The sequence below is a fragment of the Staurois parvus genome, unplaced genomic scaffold (genome assembly GCF_062004578.1).
Source record: "Staurois parvus isolate SC_StPar_1 unplaced genomic scaffold, SC_StPar_1.0 ptg000655l, whole genome shotgun sequence".
Lineage (NCBI taxonomy): Eukaryota > Metazoa > Chordata > Amphibia > Anura > Ranidae > Staurois > Staurois parvus.
Window position 1 is genome coordinate 552,793 of NW_028318451.1, and position 27,998 is coordinate 580,790.

Consider the following 27,998-nt stretch of genomic DNA (forward strand, 5'->3'; position numbering starts at 1 on the left):
CCATTGAATGCACCATGCTGTTTAATTTTTGCCACAAAGCATGGCGGGCTTGTTCTTCTGTATGGCACTGAGGGCCTGCTTTTCTGCATTTAGTTGTGTGGTTGAGGGATGGTAAAACTGTGGCTCAACCACTGCTTTTATTGCCATGTGAATAAGCCCTGAGTGATGTAGAGTGATTCACAGCACAGTAAAAGGGAAAGAATAGTGTGGTAGCTGGCCAAGATGATCTAACGACTTTATGCTTCTTCATCTGCTGACATTAATCTTATGAATAGTGACATCTATCAGTTTGGTAACCTACTGTAAACTAATTTGCTAAAGCAGTGTTTTAGAGATTAGTGGGGTTTTTTGTATTGAAGAATAGTAAGATACTGTCTCGAAAGCTTTAGCCAGAATGGTGGAATTTTACATTTACTTCAGTGGGAATCTTCATACAGAGCTTTTTAATTTTACAATTTTAATATATTTATAATTCTTATCTTTTTCAGAATGCAGGTGGAAACCAACACAAAGTATCGGTCTCTCCTGTGGTCCATGTGCGAGGTCTGTGCGAGTCTGTGGTAGAGGCTGATCTAATGGAGGCTCTTTCAAAGTTTGGAACAATATGGTAAAGTATTTAATTTACACATCAGATTGATTCTGTTCTTACAACTGTTTTAGATAAGCCTAGAGCAGTATTTCTCAACCTTTTTTTGATGATTGGTTGTCAGGACGCCGGCAGCTAGAAGGTCGTACTGGTACACAATGAAAACCTGTGGCTTTGTGTAAATAAAAGGCAGGCTTGTTCCACCCACTGGCTTGTATATAAGTTTTGGGCAATTTTTAGACATTTTGCCAAGGCACCCTGGTTTAGAAAGGCTGGCCTAAAGAACTTAAGTGCCAGGGCCAGATTTGGCCTATTTGATCATGGGGTGCGGGGAAAAAAACGTCAGGGCATACTGTCAACTCAGCTTTGTTTTACCCTTTGTGGTTTTATGTGTTTGAACAGTATATTTTTACCAGTCTTTATTTTTCCTGTGTGCGCCACATCCTTGCAGCCTACCTGACTATATATAGTGCTCTCTGCTGTGTATACAGCCTACTATACAGAACGCAAATCAAGAATAATCGTGATCACTAAGACACACATAGCAGCAGCAGAAAGGAGCAGTGTGCCCAACAGATGAAAGCCAGCAGGCCCTGGGGATCCATGGATAAAGGAGGTTGAGGCATACACAGGAGCCTCTGTTATCAGCTGAGGCCCCAGCTCTCTAGAAGAACATGTGTGCCCAAGCTGTGCCCATAGCCTGGGGGGTGATGCGTGTGACTTAAATCCAATAGATTAAATATATTAAAAAAATGTATCTCCTTAAATAGGAAATGTGCATGTGTTGCAAATGTGTAAGTACAGAAAAATGCCTGTTGATTGTCCAGAGTTCTAATGAGCTCCTAACTTCCTGTTTGGGCTGAGCTTACAACACAGTTCCTCTGCTGCACTGAATCCCAACCTTGCCCAGGTCTCTTTTTACTTAACTACAGAACTGCATCTAAATATGGGATCCATTTTCAATAGCCTATTGGGAGAACAGGACAAGGCTGAAAATACTAGTTTGGATTTCAGATAAAATAACTAAACTGGTTTAAAAAAATATTCTATTCAAGTATTTATTCATAAATTGAAGCCCTAAGGTCCTTCCAATTCTCCAAATTCCTTCTTTTTGCGCTGCAAATCTTCCTGTTAGAGGGTGGCTGGGTAACTACATCTGTCCTCCAAGGTCTAGCTGTATGTAGGAACGTAGCCACCTTCTTTCTCACTCCTGAGATGCATGAGGACTATGAGATGATATTTAGCAAAAAAAAATACAGTAAGGAACAATACTGTGAAAAATAGGTTGCACGGCTTAAGTAGTGGATGTGTGCGCATTATTTTTGAAAAATAAAGATATCATTTAGTGTCACTTTAAGCAGAGGCTGACCGTACAGTAATTTAAATGCTCACTGAATTTCTTGCAGCATAAACAGGGTACATTTCTCCATGTTTTGGGGAGAGATACTGTGTTTGTGTGTGGTATTTTTGCTGTTGCTTTTTGCTAACGTTCACATTGCTAACATTCACTTTGCAAAGTGACCAGCATCTGATCTGCAGCACATTGCAACACACCCCTAGCACCTCTGTGTTGCACCTTATTCACCAGACTGTGCACAAGCATCTGTTACTCTACCCTATTTTCTCTGTCAGCTCTTCTCATCCCCAATGTTAGTATGTGCTCTGGCACTTCTCCAGCTGTCAACTAGAGATATACTGTATGTGCTGCTTTTTGGCCTTTATACACTGGCCAATTGTATATCTGATAATTACTGGCACCCTATTACAGTGTGCACCTAGAAACACATGCAGCTCACCAGGACTCCAGGGATGGGTCCTGTATGGGAGATCAATCTCTTCCCTCTACGCTGTTTGAGTTATGGTCCCTTTTTGAAGGGGCATCACTGGATTCATAGACCCACAGGTGATGTTTAAATACAAGAAACTTCAACGCACATGATTAGGCTGTAGAAGTTTTTGAGGTTGGAGAACGCCCCTAAAAGCTCTGGAACTGTAACACCCTTCCTGTTATTTTTATGCTACAACTAAGTAGACTTTATTTTATGTTATGAAGCTGAATGAAAGCTACGTTTTTGCTGCTGTTATGAGTTGGAAAATATAGACTCCTTAAGATGGAATAAATATACAGTATATTCATATATTGAAAAACTGGACAGCGCTATAAATCCACAATGTCAGGTGCATATTTTCTACTCATTTGTATTTTTAAAGAGGAATAGAAGGCAACACTGTTATTACTCTCTTATGCATATCTAGATCGTAAAGTGTCAGGTGCATAGGAATTTCCTATGAAACAATATGTGAAAAATCTGAAAAACTATGAAATAAAAGTGCATGTGTGTATAACCCAATCCTGTCAAATCAGTGTATCCATTACCCACTACTAAGGTGATCATTAAATAATTGAATATTCAAAATGACAATTAAGTGTCCTCGTTTAAAATATATTAAAGTGCCAGGTGCATGTGTATTTTCTGTGTTTGAAGATAATGTATCCTAAAGTGCATTCACAGGTAAAACTCGTTTGTGTTCATATAACACACAAGTTAAACATATCCTAAAAAGCCAGGTGCATTAGCATTTTGTGTCTAAAATAGAAAAAAAAATTATACCCATAAAGTGACAAACCAAAAATGCCAAATTAAAAAAACAATTCTTATCTCAGGATTGGAGTATATTTACAAATATAACACATATAAGAAAGGTAGCTTCTATTCAGGTTCATGGTACATGGTATTCAGGTTCATGGTACAATTGATACCCTACCAATTTAATGGCGGCGTCTGTATGAAGAGACATATTTTGGAACCCTATTTTTATTACTGATTGAACATTTAAAAGGAACCTGAGTTAAATAAAGGGAAACTCTACAGGTTTTATTCCTTTAAGAATTTATAATATGTGAGGTAAACTACCAAAAATGAAAATAACAAATATGTAAAAAATTTTGTACAAAATTAAATAAAAAATTGGTTAGTTCTTTTTGTGAAACCTTTTCTCCATGTCTTTTCCTCTCCACTGAGTATCCACCTTCTCAATACCCAAGAAGGTTAACAGACTAGGATCTTTGTGTTTTATTTTATTTTAACCACTTGCCCTCCAGAGGATTTACCCCCCCCCTTCTGGCCAGGCCATTTGTTTTGTGTTACGGCGCTGCGTTAATTTAACTGACAATTGCACGGTCATGCAATGCTGCACCCAAATGAAATTTACATCCTTTTCTTTTTTCTATCTCCGGAATAGAGCTTTCTTTCGATGGTATTTGTTCGCCTATGCACTTTTTTTTATAGTGCAAAAAAAACAAAACAAAAAAAAAGACCAATTTTGGAAAAAAAACAATATTTTTGACTTTTTGCTATTAAACATGTCCAGTAAAAAAAGAAAAAATCAAATTTCAACATAAATTTAGGCCAAAATGTATTCGGCAACATGTCTTTGCTAAAAAAAAATAAAAATCCCAGTATGTGTAAATTTAATTGGTTTACGTGAAAGTTATGGCGGTGTATATATACTGGGATATTTAAATTTTTTTGTACTAGTAATGGCAGTGATCAGCGACTTATAGCGGGACTAGGGGGAACTGACTTGGTGTCACTGACATCCCCATTGACACCAATACAGTGATCAGTGCTAATAAAAAGCACTGACACTGTACTAATGGCACTGGGTAGGAAGAGGTTAACATGTGGGACGATCACAGCGTTAACTGTGCTGTTTTACTGTAAGATGTGTGTGTATGTATGTGTATATTAAATAATAAGTGTGTGTGTGTGTACATTTTCCACATCCCCTTTCCTGAACTATATCTTCTCACATGTTTATCTGTCTCTGATGCTGCTCTCCCTCGAATTCTCAATTAAGGCTTTCTCCTGACTTCTAAACTTCCCCCTCAATTCCAACCAGTTCCATATATCTTTCAGAGAATTTAAATTTCAGCCAGCTACACCACGTTTTCCTGAATTTTTCAATTTTATCGTCCTCCATGTGACATAGCTCCTCCATCCTATAAATATTTTCAACTCTATTTATCCATTCGTTAATTCTTGGTGCTTCAGGAACCTGCCAGAACTTGGGAATCAAACCCTTAGGCCGCACTAATTAGATGATAGAGTACCCTATTTTTATATAGATTCGCTGAGGGCTCAAAGTTATAGAATAAACACCTCCAAGGATCTCTCTGTATGGTTATCCTGCATATCTCCTGAATATATTGGATTATTTCCCTCCAGTAATCCTGTATGTTTGGGCAACCCCACCGAATATGTGCCATTGTACCCCTTTCTCCACATCCTCTCCAGCACAGAGGTGAGGAATCTACTTGTCTGTAAGCTACGGTTGGTGTAATATACCATCTAGTTAAACCTTTATAGTGCATCTCCACTGTGCTCATATTTGTCACCTCATGTGTTAATTTGAAAACCTTATTCCATTGCTGTACATTCAATTCCACTCCAAGCCCCTTTTCCCATTTTTCCAAAAACCCTGGAGGATCAGTTCCTTCCATAGCCATTAGGACCTTTTATAAATCCTAGAAGTGACATGTTTTGTGGTTATTTTTTCAGTTAACAGTTTTTCAAATGGATACATATCCTCCGACGTGTGTGTGTGTTTTTGTTTTGTGGTTTTTTTGGTATTTGGTACACCTGCCGCCCTGTAGCAGTATAACTGCTATAGGGCGGTGGGAAAGCGGTTAACTACTTGCCCTCCAGAAGATTTACCCCCCCTTCAGGGCCAGGCCATTTTTTTTCGCTGTTCGGCACTGCGCCATTTCAACTGGTAATTTCGCAGTCATGCAATACTGATATAATTTTATATCTCTTTTCACAAAAATAGAGCTTTCTTTTGGTGGTATTTGATCACCTCCTGCGGTTTTTACTTTTTGCACTATAAACAAAAAAAGACCAAAAATGTTTAAGAAAAACAATATTTTTCACTTTTGGTTATAAAAAAATATCCAATAAACTCCGTCATAAATTTAGGCCAAAATGTATTCTGCTACATGTCTTTGGTTAAAAAAACAAAAACAAGCAACCCAATACATGTATATTAATTGGCTTTTGTGAAAGTTATAGCATCTACAAACGTGTGTGTGTGTGTGTGTGTGTGTGTGTGTTTTACACAGCTTTTACTTTCTGACTGCCTATCACATTTCACCCCCCCATAACCCATTTTTTGGAAAGTAGATACCCCAAGGATTTTGCAGAGAGGCATGTTGAGTCCAAGGAACACTTTAGTTTGGAAAATGACACATTTTTGTTATTTTTTTTTTTTTTAACACAAAGTTGTGACTTAAATTATATTGCTCATGGGTGTATGTGGAATTACACCCCAAAACACATTCTGCTACTTCTTCCGAGTATGGGAATACCACACGTGAGAGACGTTTTGGCAGCCTAGCTACATACAGGCCCCCAAAATCCAATAACCGGCTCCAGGCTTTCAAAGGGCATATTTCCTCATATCACTTCCCCACTACCTATCACAGTTTCTGAGGCCCTAAAATGCCAGGATAGTACAAACATAAAAATGACCCCTTTTTGGAAAGTAGACGCTCCAAGGAATTTAAGCATGGTGAGTATTGTTACAGATATCATTTTAGTCACAGGGTTTTGAAAAGGAAAAGAAAAAATTAATTTTCGTTTTCTCATCATGCCTCTTAGCAAATACCTTGGAGTGTCTGCTTTCCAAAAAGGGGTCATTTGGAGGGGTTGCTTCTATCCTGGCATTTCAGGGCTAAAATTAGTAGCTTATGTCACATACCACCCACTCTAGAAGCCTTTTCTGACACTTTTTGTTCATATGAAAAAACGTTTTCTTTTTTGCTAGAACCGTGTGTGTGTGTGTGTGTGTGTGTGTGTGTGTGTGTGTGTGTGTGTGTGTGTGTGTGTGTGTGTGTGTGTTGCTTTATTGTTTTTAAGGCAGAGGCCCTAGAGAATAAACCGGTGGGTGTTGAAATTTATTACAGCACACACTATTTGTGCAGCTATTTTTCAAACACAAACTTTTGGGAAAAATACAGTTTTTAGAATTTTAATGCACAAAAACACAATATATTGCCCAATTGCTTGATAAAATATAAAAGATGATGTTACGCTAAGTAAATGGATACCAAACATGACATGCTTTAAAATTGCGCATGACAGTGCAATGGCAACAAAGTACTTACATCTTTATTATCAATAGGCAATGCTTTAAAAACCTTTACAGTTGATCAATTTCTATTTACACAGGAGTCTAGTGCTAGAATTACTGCCCTCGTACTTCACATGCATGGTGCAGTTTCTGTTTACATATCGACACGGGACCAATGATTGCGTTCAGCTTTTGTGCGCAGGGAGGGGCAGGTGTAATTTTATTTTTAATCACTTATTGTTATCACAGGGAATGTAAATATCCCCTGTGATAGCAGTAGGAAGTGACAGGTACTCTTTGTTGAGAAATCTGGGGTCTATTAGACTCCTCTGCCGTTATCTTGGTGTGATCAGATGCTTTCCCTATTTAAAAATGGCGTTGTTAATGTCTGGTGAAACGCAAATGATAAAATGCTCATAGCTTGTGGTCTCTTAGACCATAGAGATGAATGAAGCCATTCTGGTCTTTGATTAGCTCTATGGTCAGCCATCGGAACTGCCAGCTGCATTTTCAGATTCTTCTGTGGGACAGGAGAACCCAGGGAAACTGTGGAAGGTGTCAGAAGGGGGGGAAATGTCCCTTCCTACTTGTTAAAATGATCCAGCAGCTAATTGGCCACTAGGATTGTTTTTACACGAAAGCAAACCGCCAGCTGAAAAAAACAATACCAGGATGATGTCTGTAGCTGCAGGCATCATCCCGGTCTAACCACTCAAAGTCCAGCGACGTACCATTACATTGTATGCCCATGATGGGCATATATGTAACAGCAGAGAATATGGGCATATGATGAATTGGGTCTGTGGACCAATATGATTGCAATTAATTTTTTTTTGTAATGCCCATGTTGAGGGTTAGGCCCAAAAAAGTTTTAGATTCAGAAACCAAGATCAGTTTCCATGCAAATTGTCTGGCAAGAGCTGAATTTGGGTGGGCGGCGATGTATTGTTGTGCATATAAATTGCTTTGGCCCACAATCAATTGGAGGGGCTAAACACTAGTGCTGGCCACGAATGGGGCCGATCCTGCTAACATTGCGTTTTTGGGGACACTACAAAGGCGGCCAGGGGCGTGTAAGTATTTTAAAAAACTACTTGTCCAGAGACTAAATTGTTGTCTCAGTCTACTTGTCCCTCATGACAATCTACTTGTCCTGATAAAAAAATTATTTTTTTTAGCCTAAACCATATTTAACCACTTCAAGTTCGGACACTTTTACCCCCTTCCTGTCCAGGCCAATTTTCAGCTTTCAGTGCTATCACACTTTGAATGACAATTGCACGGTCATGCAACACTGTACCCATATGACTTTTTTATCATTTTTTTGGGACAGATAGCTTTATTTTGGTGATATTTATTCACCACTGGGATATTTATTTTTTTTGCTATGTAAATGAAAAGTCCAAAAATTAAAAAAAAAGTGTTTTTCTTATAAAATTTTGCAAATAAACATTTCATCATAAATCTTGGCCAAAATGTATTCCCTTATCTTTTTAGTAAAAAAAAAAAAAAAAAAACCCAAATTAGTTTATAACCAAAAATTATAATTTAAATTTTTTTTTAATATATATATATATATATATATATATATATATATATATAAAATTTTATTTTTTTAAATATATTTTTTTTTTACATACTTTTTTTTTTTTTTACACTGATTGCTTTTACACCCATAAAGGCTGTAAAAGCAATCATTTCTCCTTCTCTCTGGCTGCATTCTTGCAGCGATTGAGAACTACTGTGTGAGCTGTGATTGGTCACAGCTTGTTAAATCGTACAAGGCTGTTGTGAATAGCCTTGTACCATGTGACCTCTGTGATCATTCCCAGATTTCACACGTAGTACGCAATGATGTCACAAGTGACATCTTGCTTACTACTCTTCATGTGATCATTGATTGGCCAATCAGTGATCACATGATCGGGACCTCGCAGAGAGGTCCCGTATGACGATCGGTGTTCCACTGTGTGCGGAGGACACAGCGGGCACCGGATCGCGGTGCTGCGCGCTCCCAGGGAGCGCGCACAAGCAGGGGGCGGAGAGGCAGTTTTTTAAATGGCCACCTTACCCTACACTGCCACCGTCCGGCTGTTTATATACAACGGCCAGACGGGAGGTGGTTAAATCTGCTCTAAAGTGCAGTACCAGCGGTTTTTGTGTTTATTAAAAGTCAGCAGCTACAGTTGACTTTTAATAAACACACACTTACCTGTCCCAGGGTCCAGCGGCCGCTGACCTGGTCCCAGGCTCGCAGATGGGCAAGCGGAGACATAGGGGGCGGGGTTGGGCGGAGGCTGGCACTTTAGTGGGCTGTTTGGAAGCAATCGGGCGTTCTTGTCTCCCTGAACCGACGGGGGGGGGGGCACAGACATGTTCACACCCTGAAATAGAAAGCAATCTAAGATTACGTCACTTTACCCAGAGCCACTGCTCGCCTGCAAATTGCCCTTTGAATTTTATTATTTTTTTTTTTTTTAATTCTCAATATGGTATTTTGTATTTCATTTTTTTTTTAAATACTTCTATCAGAATAGTACAATCTTACTACAGAAAATGAAATAGAAAAGAATAACAACACTAATTGTGGATTCATTACAGATTATAACACACAGTCCAAATAAAATGAAATATTGGCTTATATTAAAATGAGATTTAAAAAAAAAAAAAACTCCCTAATAAACCTAAATTTATTTATAGGAAGAACAGTTCCCTGCGTAATAAGGTTCAATGCGATTGGACCTCCAAAGAAGCCCAAGATGTTCTTTGACTATAAAGGATTTTATAGATGTAACTGATGTAAAGCTTGCAAAAGTACTAAGAAAGTTAGAAAGAAAACACAAGTTTACATCCAATAAATCAAGACTCTGATATTAACCATTTGCCGCCCGCCCTATGGCCGAATGACGACCAGCAAATGTCATCAGCGTTCCGGGTGGACGCCATATGGCGTCCTCCTGCACATGCGCAGATTGTGCTCCTGCAGAGCCGCGCAGCTGCGCGATCTGTCACCAGCCATGTACCTCGGACACGGCCGATGACAGATCTGAGTATCGGCCCCCATTGCCGGTACCATTTCACCTGCTGTGACCAATCACAGCAGGTCACATGACAGTTGTATACAATAGATGGCTTCATTCATGCCATCCATTGTATACTAGTGTCTAGCTGTGAATGGTCACAGCTAATCACATGCACACGTCATGTCATTAGCTGTGGCCAAATCACAGCTAAGCACAAAAAAAAAAAAACCCTGAATGAATCGATGGCATTCAGGTAAATGCTTGCTTATAGCAAACTAATTCTTTGCTATTAGCAAATTGTGTAAAAAAAAAAAAAAAAAAAAATACTGATCACTTCCCCAAAGTAGTGCAATGTTATTATGGTAACATTGTACTACTTTGGTCATAGTGAAATATGAAAAAAAAATCTAAGAAAAAGAAAAATGTAATAATATATATATATATATATATATATATATATATATATACAGTTGCAAGAAAAAGTATGTGAACCCCTTGGGATTACGTGGAGTTTTGCATGAATTGGGCATAAAATGTGCTCTGAACTTCATCTAAGTCACAACAATAGAAGAACACAGTCTGCTGAACATAATACTACACAAACATTAGATGTTGACATGGTTTAATTGCACATAACATGTAAACATTCACAGTGCAGGGAGGAAAAAGTATGTGAACCTTTGGACTTAATAACTGGTTGACCCTCCTTTGGCAGCAATAACCTCAACCAAACATTTCCTGTAGTTGCAGAACACCAGCACAACGATCTGGAGTAATTTTGGACCACTCCTCTTCACAAAACTGTTTCAGTGTAGCAATATTCTTGGCATGTCTGGTGTGAATCGCTCTCTTAAGGTCATGCCACAGCATTTCAATCGGGTTGAGCTCAGGACTCTGACTGGGCCACTCCAGAAGGCGTATTCTGTGCTGTTGCAGCCATTGTTTTGTTGAATTACTTGTATGCTTTGGGTCATTGTCCTTTTGCATCACCCATCCTCTGCGGAGCTTCAGTTGGTGGACAGATGGTCGTACGTTTTCCTGCAAAATGTCTTGATAAACTCTGGAATTCATTTTCCCATCAACGACAACAATCCGTCCAAGCCCTGAGGCAGCAAAGCAGCCCCAAACCATGATGCTCCCTCTGCCATGTTTTACAGTGGGGATGAGGTTTTGATGTTGGTGTGCTGTGCCTTTTTTTCTCCACACATAGTGTTGTGTGTTCTTCCCAAACAACTCAATCTTCGTTTCATCTGTCCACAGTATATTTTGCCAGTAGTGCTGTGGAACATCCAGGTGCTCTTTTGCAAACTTCAAACGTGCTGCAATATTCTTTTTGGACAGCAATGGCTTCCTCCGTGGTGTCCTCCCATGTACTCCATTCTTGTTTAATGTTTTCCTTATTGTAGATGTGTCAACAAAAATGTTAGCATGTGCCAGAGATTTCTGTAGGTCTTTAGCTGACACTCTGGGATTCTTCTTTACCTCATCCAGCATTCTGCGCTGTGCTCTTGCAGTCATTTTTACAGGACGACCACGCCTAGGGAGAGTAGCAACAGTGCTAAACTTTCTCCATTTGTAGACAGTCTGTCTTACTGTGGACACATGAACATCAACGCTTTTGGAGATACTTTTGTAACCCTTTCCAGCTTCATGCAAGTCAACAATTCTTGATCGTAGGTCTTCTAAGAGCTCTTTTCTGCGAGGCATGGTTCACATCAGACAGTGCTTCTTGAAACCAGTAAACCCAAAAAAGGTGTGTGTTTTTTAAGGGCAGGACAGCTGTCAGCAACACATCCAATATCATCACACTGATTAGAGTCAAGGTTGGCTCACTCCTGGCTCCAATTATCTCTGGGAGAAGTCATTAAGCTAGGGCCGCACATACTTTTTCCCCCCTGCACTGTGAATGTTTACATGTTATATGCAATTAAACCATGGCAACATCTAATGTTTGTGTAGTATTATGTTCAGCAGACTGTGTTCTTCTATTGTTGTGACTTAGATGACGTTCAGAGCACATTTTATGCCCAATTCATGCAAAACTCCACGGAATCCCAAGGGGTTCACATACTTTTTCTTGCAACTGTATATATAATTTTTATTTTTTTTTCATACTGTCACCAGTCAGTGTCCCTGATCACCGCCATGCCAGTTATATGATGACGCTGTACTGTACTGGTGACAGTATGTAAAAAAAAAATAGTGAAACAAATTTTTAAAATTTTTTAATTTTCCAAAAAATGACAAAAAAAATACAACTTCAAAAAACTCGCCATGCCTCTTATGAAGTATGTCGGACTGTCTACTTTGCAAAAAGGGGTCATTTTGGGGATATCTGTACTGTTCTGACATTCTTGGACCTCAAGAAATTAGATTGGCTGTCAGTAGTTCAGGATTGATCAATATTCAGATCTATACCATAGTTTGTGAACTCTATAACTTTCCTACAAACTAAAAAATAAATCCTAATTTGGGTTATTTTCACCAAAGACATGTAGCAGAATACATCTTGGCCTAAATTTATGAAGAACAATTATTTATTTGCAAACTTTTATAACCGAAACAAAGAAAAATGTTTTTTTTTTTTTAATTTTTGGTATTTTTTTGTTAATTTAGCAAAAAATAAAAACCCCAGCGGTGATTAAATACCACCAAAAGAAAGCTCTAGTTGTGTGAAGAAAATGATAAAATTTTAGTTTGGGTACAATGTTGTATGACCACGCAATTGTCATTCAAAGTGTGAGAGCGCTGAAAACTGGCCTGGGCAGGAAGGGGTAAAATTGCCCGGTATTGAATTGGTTAAACAACTACTTACTTGTGACTCATCCCATGTGGTATATTTATTGGAATGTCCCAGCAAAAAAACAGTATATTGAAAGGATGACAAAGAAATTTAAAGACCAGAATAGGAGAGCACATAAATAATATGAACAGTTATGAAAAACATAGCGTGTCTAAATACTTTAAAATAAAACACAACAAAGATCCTAGTCTGTTAACCTTCTTGGGTATTGAGAAGGTGGATACCAATTGGAGAGGAAAAGACATGGAGAAAGATGTTTCACAGAAAGAAACAAAGTGGATAGTTAGAGATGGACATTTTTGCATCCAGAAGTGTTAAATTATAGAAATTGGTTTGAATTGTTTTCTAACTAAATTTTATTAAATTTTTTTACAATTTTTTTAAATTCTTGCCTATTTTTTTTTTTTTTGTTTAGTTTTACAGGTTTTATTCCTTTTAAGAATTTATATGTGAAGTAGAGTTTCCCTTTATCGTTACTCTGGTTCCTTTTGAAATGTTCCACTATTAGGAATCATTTAATAAAAATAGGGTTTCGAAATATGTCTCTTCGTACAGATGCTGCCATTAAGTTGGTGGTTCTTAAATGGGTTTTTACAGAGGCCAAATTAAATTAAATTGGTGGGGTAACGATTGTACCATAAACCTGAATATAAGATAAGTATTTTTTTAAGCAGTAGGAACCTGCCCTCATGGTCCGTGCGGACATGGAGTTGCCAGGGATGGGAGTTCGATATTAAAATGCTGGTACCCTTGGATTTAGAGGATGAAGACGGACTATGATAGACTGTTGGGAAGTGTTTGTTGTATAGTTTGAGAATCTTGTTTATTTTAAATTGAGTTTTCTGGAGGAAAATTACGTGCGCTCTATGCTTCCAGAATTCTGCCAAATGGCTCGTCTGTTTCTCTGGAGAATTCAAGCCCTTAATGTTCCAGGAGAGGCTCTTCAATGCTATGGTGGCACTTGTCACAATACGTCAACCCTCCTTCCATAGGGTGACAAAAAAAACATAAAAGAAGCAGACCAAAAGGAAAAGAGTAAGATATCAGGAAAGAGAGAACCTACAATGTAATCTCTACAGAGAAATTCTACCGGCACCAGAGCAGAGAGAGCCTAGAGTGGTAAGGCACTACTAGATACAGAACCCCGGCCATACAAGACTACACAGCACAAATGGGAGATCTTAGTGGGCCAGGCTAGGCCGTCCCAGTAGGAAAACTAACAAACATGCCGGTAGCTAATCCAACAAACATAAACCGTAAAATGAAAACGTATCAACATGTAAACAAATCTGTCTTCCAAGGAAAGGTATGGTATTCAGGTAACTTTAGTATAATAGGGAAACAACCCTAAGGGGGGAGGAAAGGGTAGGGAGGGATAAGGGGGGGGGGTTAGAAGGGAAGGGAATGAGTAAGGGCAAGTCAATCATAAGCACACTTACTGTATGTCATATCAAAAAGTGATGTTAATTATAATCAGAAACATAAGGCCATGAAGGATAGACAGCATCCCCAGTAGACGTCACTGCCATCATTCCTGCGGCTATAGGAAAAGTTATATGTTAATAACATGGGTCAAATAAGTTACTGTAGCTCTGTAGACATAGCATATGTAAAAGGAGGGTGTTCCCTGTCTCCTGTCAGGCCCCTTAGGGAGGGACTATCCAGGGTAGTTGTATCACCTTCATACTGTGCTTACTCCATAAGGAGACGTGTTTAGGGTCCTGCTAGGATTGAACTGTGTTCATCTAGGATGGTTGGAGGGCCCTGTATCGGGTCCAACAGTGAAGAGGGACTGGAGGGCTGTCAGTGCCACAAGAATAACTGCTGTAGTAGTCTCGAGAGGAACTATGCTGAAAGGCCATGTGTGAGACTAAATTTTCATGATGCATTTTGTTGAGAGGTCCGTTTTTGTCTTCCTCTATGGTAACGCCAGTTGGATCTTTCCCTTTTGGGGTTGGCTCATCAGAACTCTTGGTGGAGGATCTGGCGAGGCAGCAACGGTCAGCCAGTTTGGCACATGGATCAAGGCCATTTCTGCAAAAGTGAAAAGATCAGGTAGCTCAGAAGGTTGACGGAGGGAGAACGTACGATTCCCCCTCCTCACGATCACATGGAATGGGTGGCCCCATTTGTAGGTTAGACCTGATTCACCAAGCCGTTCAAGTAAATGTTTGAGCAACTTGCACATTAACAGAGTCCGTCTCGAAACATTGGCAGGAGATGTCCGACTGCGTTATCAAATTCTAAGACACCTATTGCCAAGCTTGTTGTAATATCTCCTCCTTGAGGCCGTAAGAATAAACGGCACAACACATCTCGTGGCCTGTCAGGTGGGGGGGGGGTTTAGCCCCAAGGGTCCTGTGGACTCTGTCGATGATAATATACATATCCTGTGGACGGTCTAAGTATCTGTTGAAAATGGCCATTACTGTAGAGCGGAGCTCTCCCTGAGGTGTTCCCTCGGAGCCGGATGTTTTCTCATCGGTTGTGATTCAAGTAATAGTTGGAGATGAACAATTTGCTCTGAAAGGTTAGTCTGTGAGGATTGCAGGGTCTGGATGGAGTGGGATGTAGTGCTACGTTCTGGTTCTATCACCAACAACCGAGAGTCCAGAGCAGATACCTCCTGTTTTAATTCCCTGTACCTCCCCCCTCAGAGCATTCTCCACCCTACTTGCAAGTGTCTCAAAATCAGCCCTAGTGGGCAGCTGCTGGAGAGACCACAGTGTCTGTTTTGTGGGTGAAGCTGTCATGGGCTGTATGTCAAATATAGGGGGCATTAAGGTACTCGCAGTGTCCGGAGAAGATAGACCTGGATCCATCTGGGCAGATTCTGAGGCTGTAGTCCCCTGGAGAAGTGGGGTCTACTGCAGAGCCATGTAGGGCCGGGCTGTGTGTGCACAGATCCCTGTTAGGTGTCAGGGAGAGTGAGCAAGGGAGATAGGGGGAGAGATCACTCGGTGGTGTGAAAAGAGGCATTAGATGTGTGTTGTCCTGCTGTGTAGCCCACTCCGCTAGGATCGAGGCCGCAGCCGCCACTGGAGTCACAGGGGGCGGGTAGGCGCAATCTTGGTTGGGTCCGGAGTGGAGACCGCCGGCTGAAGCGGTCTCAGATAGTGCTCCATGTCAGTGGATTTGGCCCGGGGACACGCTGTTTACTGTCTGGGAGGCGCCGGAGAAGGCTCACAATGTGGGGTGTCTGCTGCTGGTAAGCTATGGAGAAGCCGCCGGCCAGAGCTCTGGTGAAGCATGTCTTCATGCAGCCATGCCGAGACCACACCCCCCACAGTGATCCCATTTTAGTGGGTAATGGATACATTGATTTTATATACACATGCACTTTTATTTTTATTTCATAGTTTTTCAGATTTTTCACATATTGTTTCATAGAAAGTGTCTATGCACCTGACACTTTAGGATCTAGATATGCATAAGATATCAGAGTAATAACAGTGTTGCTTCTCTTCCTCTTTAAAGATACAAATGAGTAGAAAATGCCTATGCACCTGACATTGTGAACTGATTTAAAGCGATAGTTCAAATAGCGCTGTCTAGTTTTTGTTGGGTTTTTTTGTTTGTTTTTTGTATATGAATGGTTGCTGTTGAATTATCAATCAGATAGCTGCTTGAACAGTAGGGGTTCCACAATTTCTCAATTTTTAATTTTTGCTGTGGTGCACCTCTAAATAGAAGCTTCTTTTTAAATATACAGTATAATATAATCTTCATTTTGCTACCAAATGTGATATGGTTAACTAACAAACGAACCTTTTTTCTTTTCTATGCAGTTATGTGATGATGATGCCCTTTAAGCGTCAAGCCTTGGTCGAATTTGAAAATACGGAGTTTTCGAAGAAATGTGTTACATTTGCTACCTCCGAGCCTGTGTATATAGCAGGACAGCAAGCCTACTTCAATTATTCCACAAGCAAGCGTATCACACGGCCAGCAAACACTGAAGATCCTTCTGGGGGAAATAAAGTTCTTCTGCTATCAATTCAGAATCCCCTATATCCAATCACTGTCGTAAGTCTGCTTTCATGCATTGATTAGGCTTAGTGTGAGAACTGGTGTATTTTTTTTTCCAACATGCTACTCTGAGCCTTAAGTCCATTGTTTGTTTTATTGTTTAGTAGTAAATCGGCATCGGGGTCAACTGGGGTGTTGAAATTTTTGAAAAAAACTACTTGTCCAGGGACTAAATTGGAGTTTCAATCCACTTGTCCCTCATGACGATCTACTTGTCCAGATAACAAAAAAAAAAATTTTTTCCCAAAATTGTATTTAAATCTGAGGTTCTTTCTAGGAATGTCTGGGGCTTTTAAAAACAAAAGGAGATTTATGGTTTTTTTGAACGTTTAATATTTTTAACATTTACACGCTGTTTAATCTCCTCCTCCCCTTCCTGCCTACCTCCAGCACTGCATCTGGGGACTGGCAGGGAGGGGAAAGACCTTGCAGTGTAATGGGCACCTATTGGGCCCTCCTCAGCAAAAGGGGAGTGTCGAGCTTATCCTTTTATCCCTTTCGCTGCCAGAGCCGTTTTTTGCACAAGTTTAAGAAATCATTTTAGGCCTGAAGATTACACAAAACTCCAAAACATTATATATTTTCTGAAATCAGAGATTCTAGAGAATAAAATAACTGTAGTTCCAATTTTTTATGTCACACGATATTATCACAAAGGTCTAGGAAATGCAAAATTTCAGTAAAAATACACTTAAGTTAATTTTAGGGCACAAAAAGCAATAAATTACCCTATTTTTTTTTGTAAAATATAAAAGATGAGGTTGCACCGAGTAAATGGATAATCCAACATGTCAAACCTTAAATTTGCGCACGCTCGTGAAATGGCGACAAACGTAAGTACCCTATATTTTATATAGGTAACACTTTTAAAGGCCCTTATAGGTCATCAGTACAGTGCTATGGAGGATGCCTTGTGCTACAATTATTGCTATATGCTGGCATGTGGGGTGATATTCATCATGTGTATTGCAATCGACGTTTTCCTCGATTTTTTTTTTTTTTTTTTGTTATGTGCTTAGCTGTAACTTTAATTTTTTACAATTTAAAAAGAAAAAACAGGTTCTGTTTATTGAGACATCCAAGCTCTAAAAGACCCTGCATGTCTCCCCTTGTACTCCACTGAATGTAATGCAGTGCACATCGCACTGCATTACATTCTTTCCCATCCTCGATGGCTGGGAAATCATTCAACAGGGACCCGTTATGAGACATCAGCTTCCGGGTCAGGACAAGAAGGGGAGGGGAGCAGACGTGCCCGAATCCTCCTTTCACCTGACAGATGAGCCCTGCTGCTTGCCCATAGCAAGGCCAAAGTTTAAAAAAACTACCTGCCCGTAACTAAGTGTCCTGGGCGTCGGGCAATATAAATTCAACATCCCTGGGTCAGCCTCCAGACAACCAAGAGACAACACAAATCAGGTACATTTACCTTGGACTGGGTTACCTGCCAAAGAACATGGCGACTCTGGTGCTTCACATTGCAGTATGGCAATTTTAACTCAGCAGTCAGAGTGGTACATGCTTGCCAAACTCGCCTGTTGAAGTCGATGGGGTCGTGACACTTTTCATAGGAACAGACGTTGGTGTGAATCTAGCCTTAGACACCTTTTCAACACTGCATAGTAGGATTAATACCTACTTCAGTATTGCTTCTGCCTGGGCCAGCTTTACCACTTTCTCATTATGTGTCATCTGTCAAGCTATGAAGTGTAACAAAGGTATACAGTATAAATTACAATAAATTAACTGAATTAATGAAAAAAAATAATTCCTGTGTCAGGTTAAGCAATATATATAGTTTTTCTGGATTACCAATTTAATCTACACCATTTTGCATGTTTTTAATGTAGATTTTGAGATGACTGTTCTACACAATAATTTGTTGTTTTTTTTTTTTGTATAGAGTAAGGGAATATCCATAACCTTTTTGTTGTGTTTTTTTCTCTTTTGCCACCTGTGCCCTTTTGGGGAGATTTCTCTTCAGCTCCTATCCTATCGACAACAGGAAATGAGAGGATATCCCACTCCACTCTATTCAGTTATACTTTAAAACTATACCGTTTTTATTAATTTAATGTACGTAATGTTGTGCATCTATTGATGTTCTTCTTTTCATGACTATAAAATAATCTTATTCCTTTTCTATAGGATGTCTTGTACTCAGTCTGCAACCCAGTAGGAAAAGTGGAGCGTATAGTAATTTTTAAGAGAAATGGGATTCAAGCCATGGTGGAATATCCTTTTTTTAATTTTTAGAAACACACAGAATTTGAACAAGGTTTGTTTTCATAGAGACTTCATTGGTATAAGTTTTTAGAAAGAATCACGATGGGATAAGCTTTCCCTCTGGTTCATTGAGGCACACAAGATTCCGGCAACAAAAGAAAACTTGCCCAGGCTGACCTGCCCCTCCCATTTTCAGCATGCCTCATTTTTTGCTAGTGTCCAGATATTTACACCTTATCTCTGAGAAAAGTTTAACCATTTTGTACTAGCCATTTGTCCCTTTTTTTTTTTTTCTTTCCCCCCAAGGTTATTTTCTTTATCGTACATTACAGCACATAGGAGGTATTCAGAAATGTAGGGTTATGCTGCCATCTTTAGGAGATTGGACACAAGCAAAGAACAGTCCTGCATAACTTTTCCCACTCCTAGCATGCCTTCAGTTTTTTGCAAGTGTCTTAGGTGGTAGATCTATTATCTTAGCTCTGAGCACCTTCCTGGTTCAGAGTCTTCCTTCCACAGGAGAAGATCACTACCATTTGCACCTATGTATAGTCACTTCAGTTGTGGAGCCAAACAACCATTTTGTTTCTGCATGAGTGTACTGAGCCTATTGTTTGCTTCCTTCAAGGCAAACCTTGCACCCAATTTAGTTCGACAGTTGCCACTCACTATTCTGGTATGGTGTTGGGCAAGAAATCTTAGTCTCACGACCAGTGTGTTCACCTGCATCCATCTTGCTGTGGCATGGTAGGTCACAAGCCCAGCCTTGGAGTCTGTAAAGTCTTTCATTCCCCTCTTCTGGAAGGTCATAACAAGGGGATACCATCCTATCAGGCTAAAGAGGAACGGTCCTAGACTCTGTCAGTTTAAGGGCCTTATTAGCTGGAGTAAGCTCCTTTCCCCAAGATAATCCTGGTACTCAGTACGATTGGTTAAACCTTTCAATTATGGAGTCATCCAATCAGGATTCAGTCGGACAGTGCCACAACAGTGGTCTACACCAACCACCAGAGGGTAACCAAAAGTCACAGGATTATAACCGGGTGTATTCCAGTGATTCGTTGTGGTCCAGCTGGACGTGTTACTTTTGAAATTGTAAAATTTTCATCAGTCTTTCAATGAGTCTTTCTTGCTTGTTCTCACCCACTATCCTTGGGGAAGGTTTACCATCCTGCTTCAGGGTCACGGACTCTAATGGCTTAGCTGTTGAATCCTAGGGCCTAAAGCTTAGAGGCCTGTCTGCTTCAGTTATTTTCTTAACGTCTACCATTGTACTTGAAAGTACATTTTATTTTATTTTTTTATTGTACTTTTTATTGTGTCTAGCTAGGCATTTACATCCTAGAAAATGCCCTGTGGGTCATATTCTTCTTTACATTTTTTCTTTAGCCAGGACTGGATCAGCAGATAGCCTTGAGTACCATCAAGGGAAAGATTTTGGGCCTGGTTATTCTTTCAAGGACCACTTGCTTCAAACTGGATATCTCTTGATTTATTACTATTTATTAACAAAGCTGCATAGAATGCATGAAGGTAAAAAACCTTCAGCCTTTACAACTGCTTTAAAAAAGAACTAAAATACAAATAAAATGTTGTTAAACTTGTAAGTGACCGCTCAGGAGGAGAGCGGGCAAGACAGCCACTGCACACAGAGTGCACCATCCTCCCTCCTCCTAAAATGCCAGACAGAACTTTGCTCTGCTGTGCTGTCTCCTCATTTGTCCTATTTAGCAGACTACATCTCCAGACTCCATGTAAACTAATCAAGACACAGAGAGTGGAAACTGACAGCTTGTATTGTGACTGATTGATTGCAGATGGAGAGGAGGGCTTTTAGTCACAAAAATGGCACAAACCAATTAGGCTGTCTCAAATAAGCATAGCAGCCAGTGTGTGCTGTTGTTAGCTTGTGTTTTTGCCCTTTTCTGCAGCTGCAGTCATTCACAGCACAAGCTGACAGAAGTAATGCCCATAGTTTTGGACTTCAGCGGTGGGGGAAACTACAGTCAGATTTATTTTATTTTTCCTCAATAAAAGGCTTTATTAAACAAAGAAGAAATTATACAAAAACCAGAGCACTGTACATTGCACATTCTAGACAGCAGCGTACAATTTGGCGTATCATCTACACACTCAAAGGCGATATTAGCCAACTATAGAATACAGTAATTGGAATGCACATATGTTATGTCAATGTACAGTATCACTCATAGGCAAGCAACCAAAAGGTAATAACAGCACATTCAAAGCACTACATTACCCAGAACAAAGTCAACTGGGGCTAAGTCTGGGACATCTAACCATGGGTCCCAGAGTCTGTCAAATTTACCGCTACAACTTGTATGCTGATAAATATATTTTTCAAGCCTAATAGTTTTCCCCATTCGGGAGATCCACTCTTTCAACGTGGGAGGATCTGTAGCTACCCAGTGTCTCAAGGTCAATTTATAGGCTTGAAAAGGGCTCTAACTATGACCTGTTTGAGGATATCCTCAATTGGGAGATCACCTAAAATACCCAAAAGACAATATTTGGGGTCCTCTGGTACCTGCACCTTGAAAACCCTAATAATGGTGATTATAACCTCAGTCCAATAGCGAATAACTTTGGGTATCTCCATAGCATGTGTATTAAATCTCCATGATCTCTACAGCAAGTGCAAATGGGATTGGCTCACACACCCATATGAAAAAGCCCAGCAGGTGTAAAGTGGACCCTGAAAAGTAGATATAGCTGGGAAAGGCGTTGCGCTACATTTAGGGAGGACTGCTAAACTGCCAACAGGGCTTCTTCCCACTGTTCTCCCTTCAGCTGTCCAACATCTTGTTCCCAGTGGGTGACCACTGTAAAGGGGTAATCATTAAGAAAGATATTCTACAGCATAGCGTAGGTGTGTGAGATAAACGCCTTCTTTATATGAAGTCACATCATACATAAAATTAAAGATAGGAGTGGAAGATGGCACCCAGATGTCCGTACCTTGTTGAGGCCTCACAGCATGTTGGAGTTGTAAACAGTAGAATTGCATAGGGGGTGGCGGGCAGTTGGCATTGTGACTGAAGTTCTGGAAAATGGCGCAGCCCTCCATTGTGAAAAATGAGATGGATGGGTAATATCGTAGTGTTTCCATTTGGTGCTATATTGTAAAAGTGCCAGTTCCCGATATTGTGTATTATCCCAGATGGGGCTAAATCCCGTAACCTGCTGCATCACTCTAACTTTGTTTGACACTTTTGGCTGGTTGGGAAAAGTTTGTTGGATTTACAGTCAGATTTATTTAATTTAACCTCCACTGCTTGGATAAGGACAAGTGCTATTTACACAGGGGCCTGTGGGGTATTTAGTATGATGGCTCTTCTTTTAACCCCTTCAGGTGAATTAAACTTTTTTTTTTTTTTTTTTTTAGGAAGGGGGGGGGGGGGTTCGGAACAAATTCAGATTTTCATTTGGTGGTAGTAGTAATGGATATCTCCTTGATTTATTACTATTATTAACAAAGCCGCACTCCACTCTTAGCTCCTCTTGCCATATTTATTAGTTGTGAACAAAGTGACTGAATAGAATAATGTCTCCACCTTCCTTGAGGCATTTAACCACTCCTGGTTTGCACACAAGGATAGGAGAAGTCCCTGGACTGTCCCTATCCTTGTGCAGTGTGCTTTCACCACAAACGCAGTTGCACATATAGGTGGCCCTAAGGATAATGACCCACTTTCTTGAGGCCGCATGTATGCATACCCTTGGTGGGAAGGGGTTAACCTGTAAGGAAACTCTTCCTTGTGCTGCATATAGTTAAAATTGTTTTGAGACCCAATGTCTCCTTCTTTCCCAAGGTGGTTTCTCCCTTCCTCCCTAATCAGGACATTATCCTGTCTTCTCAAATACCTGCTCCTCTCGGCCCTAAGGAGGTCTTGCTCCATTGTTTGGATGCTGTACGCATTATTAGAGGCTAACTTTTTTGCTACAGCTTCATTTAGGTGATCTGGCTCCTTCTTTGTCATTGAAATCCCCGCAGGGAACAACCTGGTTTCCGGTCTGTACACACACACTTTTTTTAGGTTTTACCAGGTAGAGGTTTTGGTCTAATCTGATGGCAGCCGCAGTCTCTTACTTGGGAACATCCCTGCATTTCTGAATATTTCTTGTGTACTTTAATGCATATATTTTTTTTTCTCTGACCTATAAAATAACTTTCTTGAAGTACATTACAGGACACAGTCCTCTGTTGCATGCTAATTATTGCTATTTTATGTGTATTTGTGTGCTTTTTCTTTTCTTCTTAGTGGTTTATGCTTTTCATATGTTTAGACCAGCAATATCTAGTATCTGCTTTCTATATTGCAACCTCTGTAATAACAAGTCCTGTTATTTTAGTAATTCTTATCGGACAAATAAACACCAGAGATTGCATGTATAAATACCTAGGTGGTCCATAGTGTGAACTTGGTGTTAGTGGTCTTATTCACTTTACTGTCATCACAAAGGACAAAGGGGCACTCTTTGCATCTGGAGGAAAAGAGATTTACCTCCAAATATTGGAGTAGTTTCTTCACAGTTAGAACTGAAAATGTGGAATAGACTCTCTCAAGAGCTGGCTCTCGCCTGCTCCGTAGATTGTTTTAAAAATATTCACAAAAAATAACTGTATACTTATATTCATAGGCATTAGCAACAGGGTTAGTTAATTCTGGGAATATCCAATAGCCCCTTAGGAAATTTTCCCCCGCTGGAGCAAATTGGATCATTCTTTACCATGGGATATTTTTTTTTTCGCCTTCCTCTGGATCAATTGTGGGTATAGCATTGTGTATATGGAGGTATTCTATTTGTGTTCTCTTTAGCTTTAGGGGCACCCCCACTTTCCATAGGGTCAGGGGTAACTGTTAGCGTTTGTAGACACTTGCACAGACAGTATCCCAGATGCCTAGGTATGGGAGGTGTGTTTTTCAGGGGGCACAAACTAGATTTCCATTCTACCTGTTGATACATGTTCCCGTTGTCTACTAGTCCAGGAACAGCCATGCTAGGTAATGTGTGTAATTTTCTGTGTGTGCGCGTGTGGTGAGTTGCTCATTGGTCTGGTGCAGAAACTATGCACTATACTATGAATTGGTATGGGGTTTTGTTTTTTGCTTTTTTTTGTGTTTTGACCTGAATGCCTTGGTGAAGGTGAGATGATAGGATGAGAGGGTAAACCACATGCCTTCCAAGCTTTCACAATCCTTGCATGACTCATACAAATCAACCAGGAAAATGACCCCAGGAAAGTCTATTTCTCATCCGGTTATTAACCCATTAAAAAGGTAAGCCCTTTGATTCCATCCCTTTTTGACATTCTAGAAAATACTAACAGAAGCTTTTTCCCTGCAGAGAATGTTCCTTTCTTTTTTTTAATTTTCAGACCATCTCTGGCAGGCCTAAAGTAATTATTCTTGCGTTAAGACAAATACAGAACTTGCTACAAGCAGCCAGTGCTATGCCTCCCAGAAGGTGCACCATACACAAGGTACACAACTAGCAGAGGTAAGGATAAAAGCAAAAGCTTCTCAAGGTATTAAAAATTGGTAAGAGATGGAAGGAAGGGATTTTCATGTCCAGAGATGGGCTATAAATGTATGGGTATTGATTTCACATTATTATAGAGATTCATATGCACCTACCTGCCTGTTTGAATGCCAGATTCCTTAACAACAATGAACATTTGACACCGTGCACAGTGCCCAGAAGGCTAAAGCTGCATTAAATGGCGCAGACATTTATGCTGGATGTTGCACACTGAAAATAGAATATGCCAGGGTAAGTCTTGCTCTAGTTGCATGTATCTTTGTTTTCTCATTAGACGTAATATTGATTGTCTCTTTCATTGTGTGCAGCCTACACGTCTCAATGTTATTCGGAACGATAATGATAGCTGGGATTACAGCAAACCCTACTTGAACAGGCGAGGTAGGAATTTCAAATCAGTGGTTTCTAGGCAAACATGAGCAATGGTATTCAGTCTTTGGTGGTGTATGGCAAAATCCTGATTGGGGTTTTGGTTAGATGCTGTCCAGGGCATTGTTTTAAATGGCTGTCTGGGACAGCTGGCAGTTTCCTTTTTCTCCATACAGCCTTTTTTCCCTGTTTGTCCTTTTTCACTTTATTGCTCTCATGCTTTGATGAGGGGCAGGGATGCATTTCCAAACCATAAACTTGCACGCTGCCTTTCAACGGACGAGACTTTGTTCCTACGCGTTAAAGCTGGACAAGGCATTCAGAAGTCCAGAGGAGGACGTCTCGGCAGGCTGACTCTACACCTCTTCATGCATCACTGAGGCAACTGCAAACAAATCTTCGAAAAAACCATCCTAAAATCAGACTTGCAACTCACCTTGACTGCATTCTGCACGCATCCTTACCACCAGCACAGGCTCTCAGTGGAGGACATTTGAATTTCTTTTTATTTTCTTGGATTCAGTGTGGTGCTATAGCTCCATGAAAGCTGTCACCTGGATGTATTCTGACTTCTCTCCAGTAAAGAGGCTGCAAATCAGTCTTTTAAGAGGACTGTTGAGCATGCCCAAAGTTTAATACATTTGACTTCTGAACTACTATATCCATGTATCATGGACCATTGATCAATGCAGTTTAGCAACAGTTTATACAAATTGAGTAGCTGCTTTAACAGTGTACTTTTTAATCAGCAACACAATTACCTGCAGTGATTCCTCCACATTTGTTAAGGTCAAAGGGAGTGTAATAACCAACTGTGTGAAGAACAGCATTAGAGGAGATTATATCTTATTTCAAAATGTAGTACATTTAAAAAATAAATTGTAGCATATGTGTATTATTTAGGGTGTGTATAACATATGGATAATTTGCTTGTTTTTCCTAAATGAATGAATACTGAAAAACTCAAACTATTAAGATGCTCAGTAGCACTACTAGGGTATTACCTTCCCATTTTTAAACTGTTCTTCAGTTGCTATTAAAGGGTAAAGATACCATTCAAAAGTTTGCATATGATGCAGAACGTAGCTTGTGTGTTTCACATTATGTTTACAGTGGCAGTGAAACTAAAGCCCTTTTTGTCCTGTGTGATATTGGCCATTCAAAGCATAAGTATTCCATAAAAGAAGCCAAAACAAGCACAGGTATATGTAAACTTTGATTCCTGCTATTCATTCATGCTATTCATTTGTTGCCATACATGTAGAAATTATTTTATTAACTAGGTATTATTAAATAGATGTCCTCCACTTCCTCGTTGATCATAAATGTTCTTGGAGAGGTTTGATTTTGCTGCCTTATGGCCATTCATCTGGCTTGTGACTTGATCCAAGAATACATGTTGGCACAAACTAGCATAATTTATTCTTCTTTTATAATTCTATTTCAGCCTTTAGTTGGTGCTTGATTCCATTTAGACAAAGCTTTCAAAATGAGCTGAAACTCCCTCTGCCTTAATATTCTAGCTAAATAAAAATGTATGTATAGCCTTGTTGACTGAACACCTAATGGGTGATGAGTACAGGGATTTCACTTATTATCCATCTATGTTGTACTTATGTATGAATAATACTAACATATATGGCCAATATTTTGGAAAATCAGGATAGCTACAAGTTCATACCACTGTATTTATACAGAGTTTCAAGTTGTTCTGAATGTAAGATACCATAGTATATGTTTTAAAATATAACATTAGAGATTCATTATAGAGCTTGAATTGGGAAGCGAAAAAAGGGATATTTAACATCTTTTCGATTAATTTAGGAAAATGTTTGTAAAAAGTTCTTATGCTCTGGATTTAGACATTTGGATTGGACACGCGTATAAAACACACCAGCTTGAAACGTTTCCTATAGTACAGAATTGTAGCAGGCAATGATATGTATGTGTAGATGTACTCCTAGCCAATGTTTGGGAATATACCTCCATGTGAGTATCCTATAAAAGCTGTAGGATATTTCTTGTAGGCCATTTTTATCAACATCAACTTTCTGTTGTTCTCTAGTAGGAAAGCAGTTAGCCCCTGCCGAATATGCAAACATTTGAGCCAAGGGTGACCCACCCGACTCAACAAAAGTTGATTGAAAATCAAAGAAGCCTGGTGGAAAATGAGCAGCTGAACAGTCGTATATCCAAAATCTTTTATCGGCTGAACAATCCTTTTAGATATAATCACTGTTTGGGTATAACTGACAGTGGAGATTTTTCCATGCACACTTTTAAGCGTAGATGTGGGAATCGGCTGATTTCTATCATTTGGCCGAACAAGAGAAATCAATCAGTGTATGGCTACCCTAAGCAGCATTACAGAATAACAATGACAAACTGTGGCTGCAGTAACAGAGCATGAAGGTATAACTCCTGATTTACATAGATATAAAATAATGTTTTGAGGGTAGAGTGGTTAGAAGCTGTCATGTTTTTATGCGTGTCTGTATTCTTGGTAGGAACTTTTTACTTCCTGTCCCAGTGACCACTGTCTGGTTGCATTGGTAAGGGCTCTCTATTACATTACATCGAGTTTATATAGCGCCAAAGGGTTTGCTCAGCGCTGTACAATAGAGGGGGGGGGGGGACAATACATGAAACAATACAGCAACAACAAACAGCACACGAGGGGTTAGAGGGCCCTACTCTTTCGAGCTTACAATCTAGGACAGTATTTTTATTTAATAAACTGGAATATGCAAATGGCTTCTTCTGTGCTGTACTGACATATTCCACAATTTATTCTAGTATTCAAATGACAGTACAAGTGTTGTTTGTGGGTAGTAGTAGTTATAAGCTCTCGTGTTTTATTAGCATCTGTTCTCAGTAAGTAGAACTTCTTTTCCTTTTTTTTTTTTTTCTTTTTTTTAATCTTCTGTTTGTGACCACTATCTCTTTGACTGGGTTGCATTACGGTCAGACCGGATGTCTGTGTAGCAGTATTTTTATAGAAAAAGCTAGAGGACACATACATTTTCTGACCTAGTTTTTGTTTGGGGTTTTTTTTTTTTTTCTCCCCAAAACTTGAAGCTATGTGGATTGGCTTTGGGAGCTAAATTTTGATTAATATGGGTGACAGTTCGTTTTTCTTTTAAGTTTTGATCACCTGCCAATAGAAAGGGCCCACTTGCTTTGCTGTAAACACACATACCGATTGAGTCCACATTGTAACTGTAATTTATACCATTGTTGTGAAAGAATGTTATAATAAAATGTA

General features: G+C 39.6%; 1 protein-coding gene across 1 annotated transcript in view; it reads left to right on the forward strand.

The window, feature by feature from the left end:
• The window catches only part of HNRNPLL (heterogeneous nuclear ribonucleoprotein L like), a 92,727-nt gene that overhangs the window by 21,185 nt on the left and 43,544 nt on the right, over positions 1-27,998 (forward strand). The window contains exons 2-6 of the mRNA XM_089694184.1: positions 489-607; positions 16,333-16,570; positions 18,722-18,807; positions 24,499-24,595; positions 24,673-24,745. Of these exons, the coding sequence (XP_089550310.1) occupies positions 489-607; positions 16,333-16,570; positions 18,722-18,807; positions 24,499-24,595; positions 24,673-24,745 (613 nt within the window). The remainder of the gene's footprint in view (positions 1-488; positions 608-16,332; positions 16,571-18,721; positions 18,808-24,498; positions 24,596-24,672; positions 24,746-27,998) is intronic.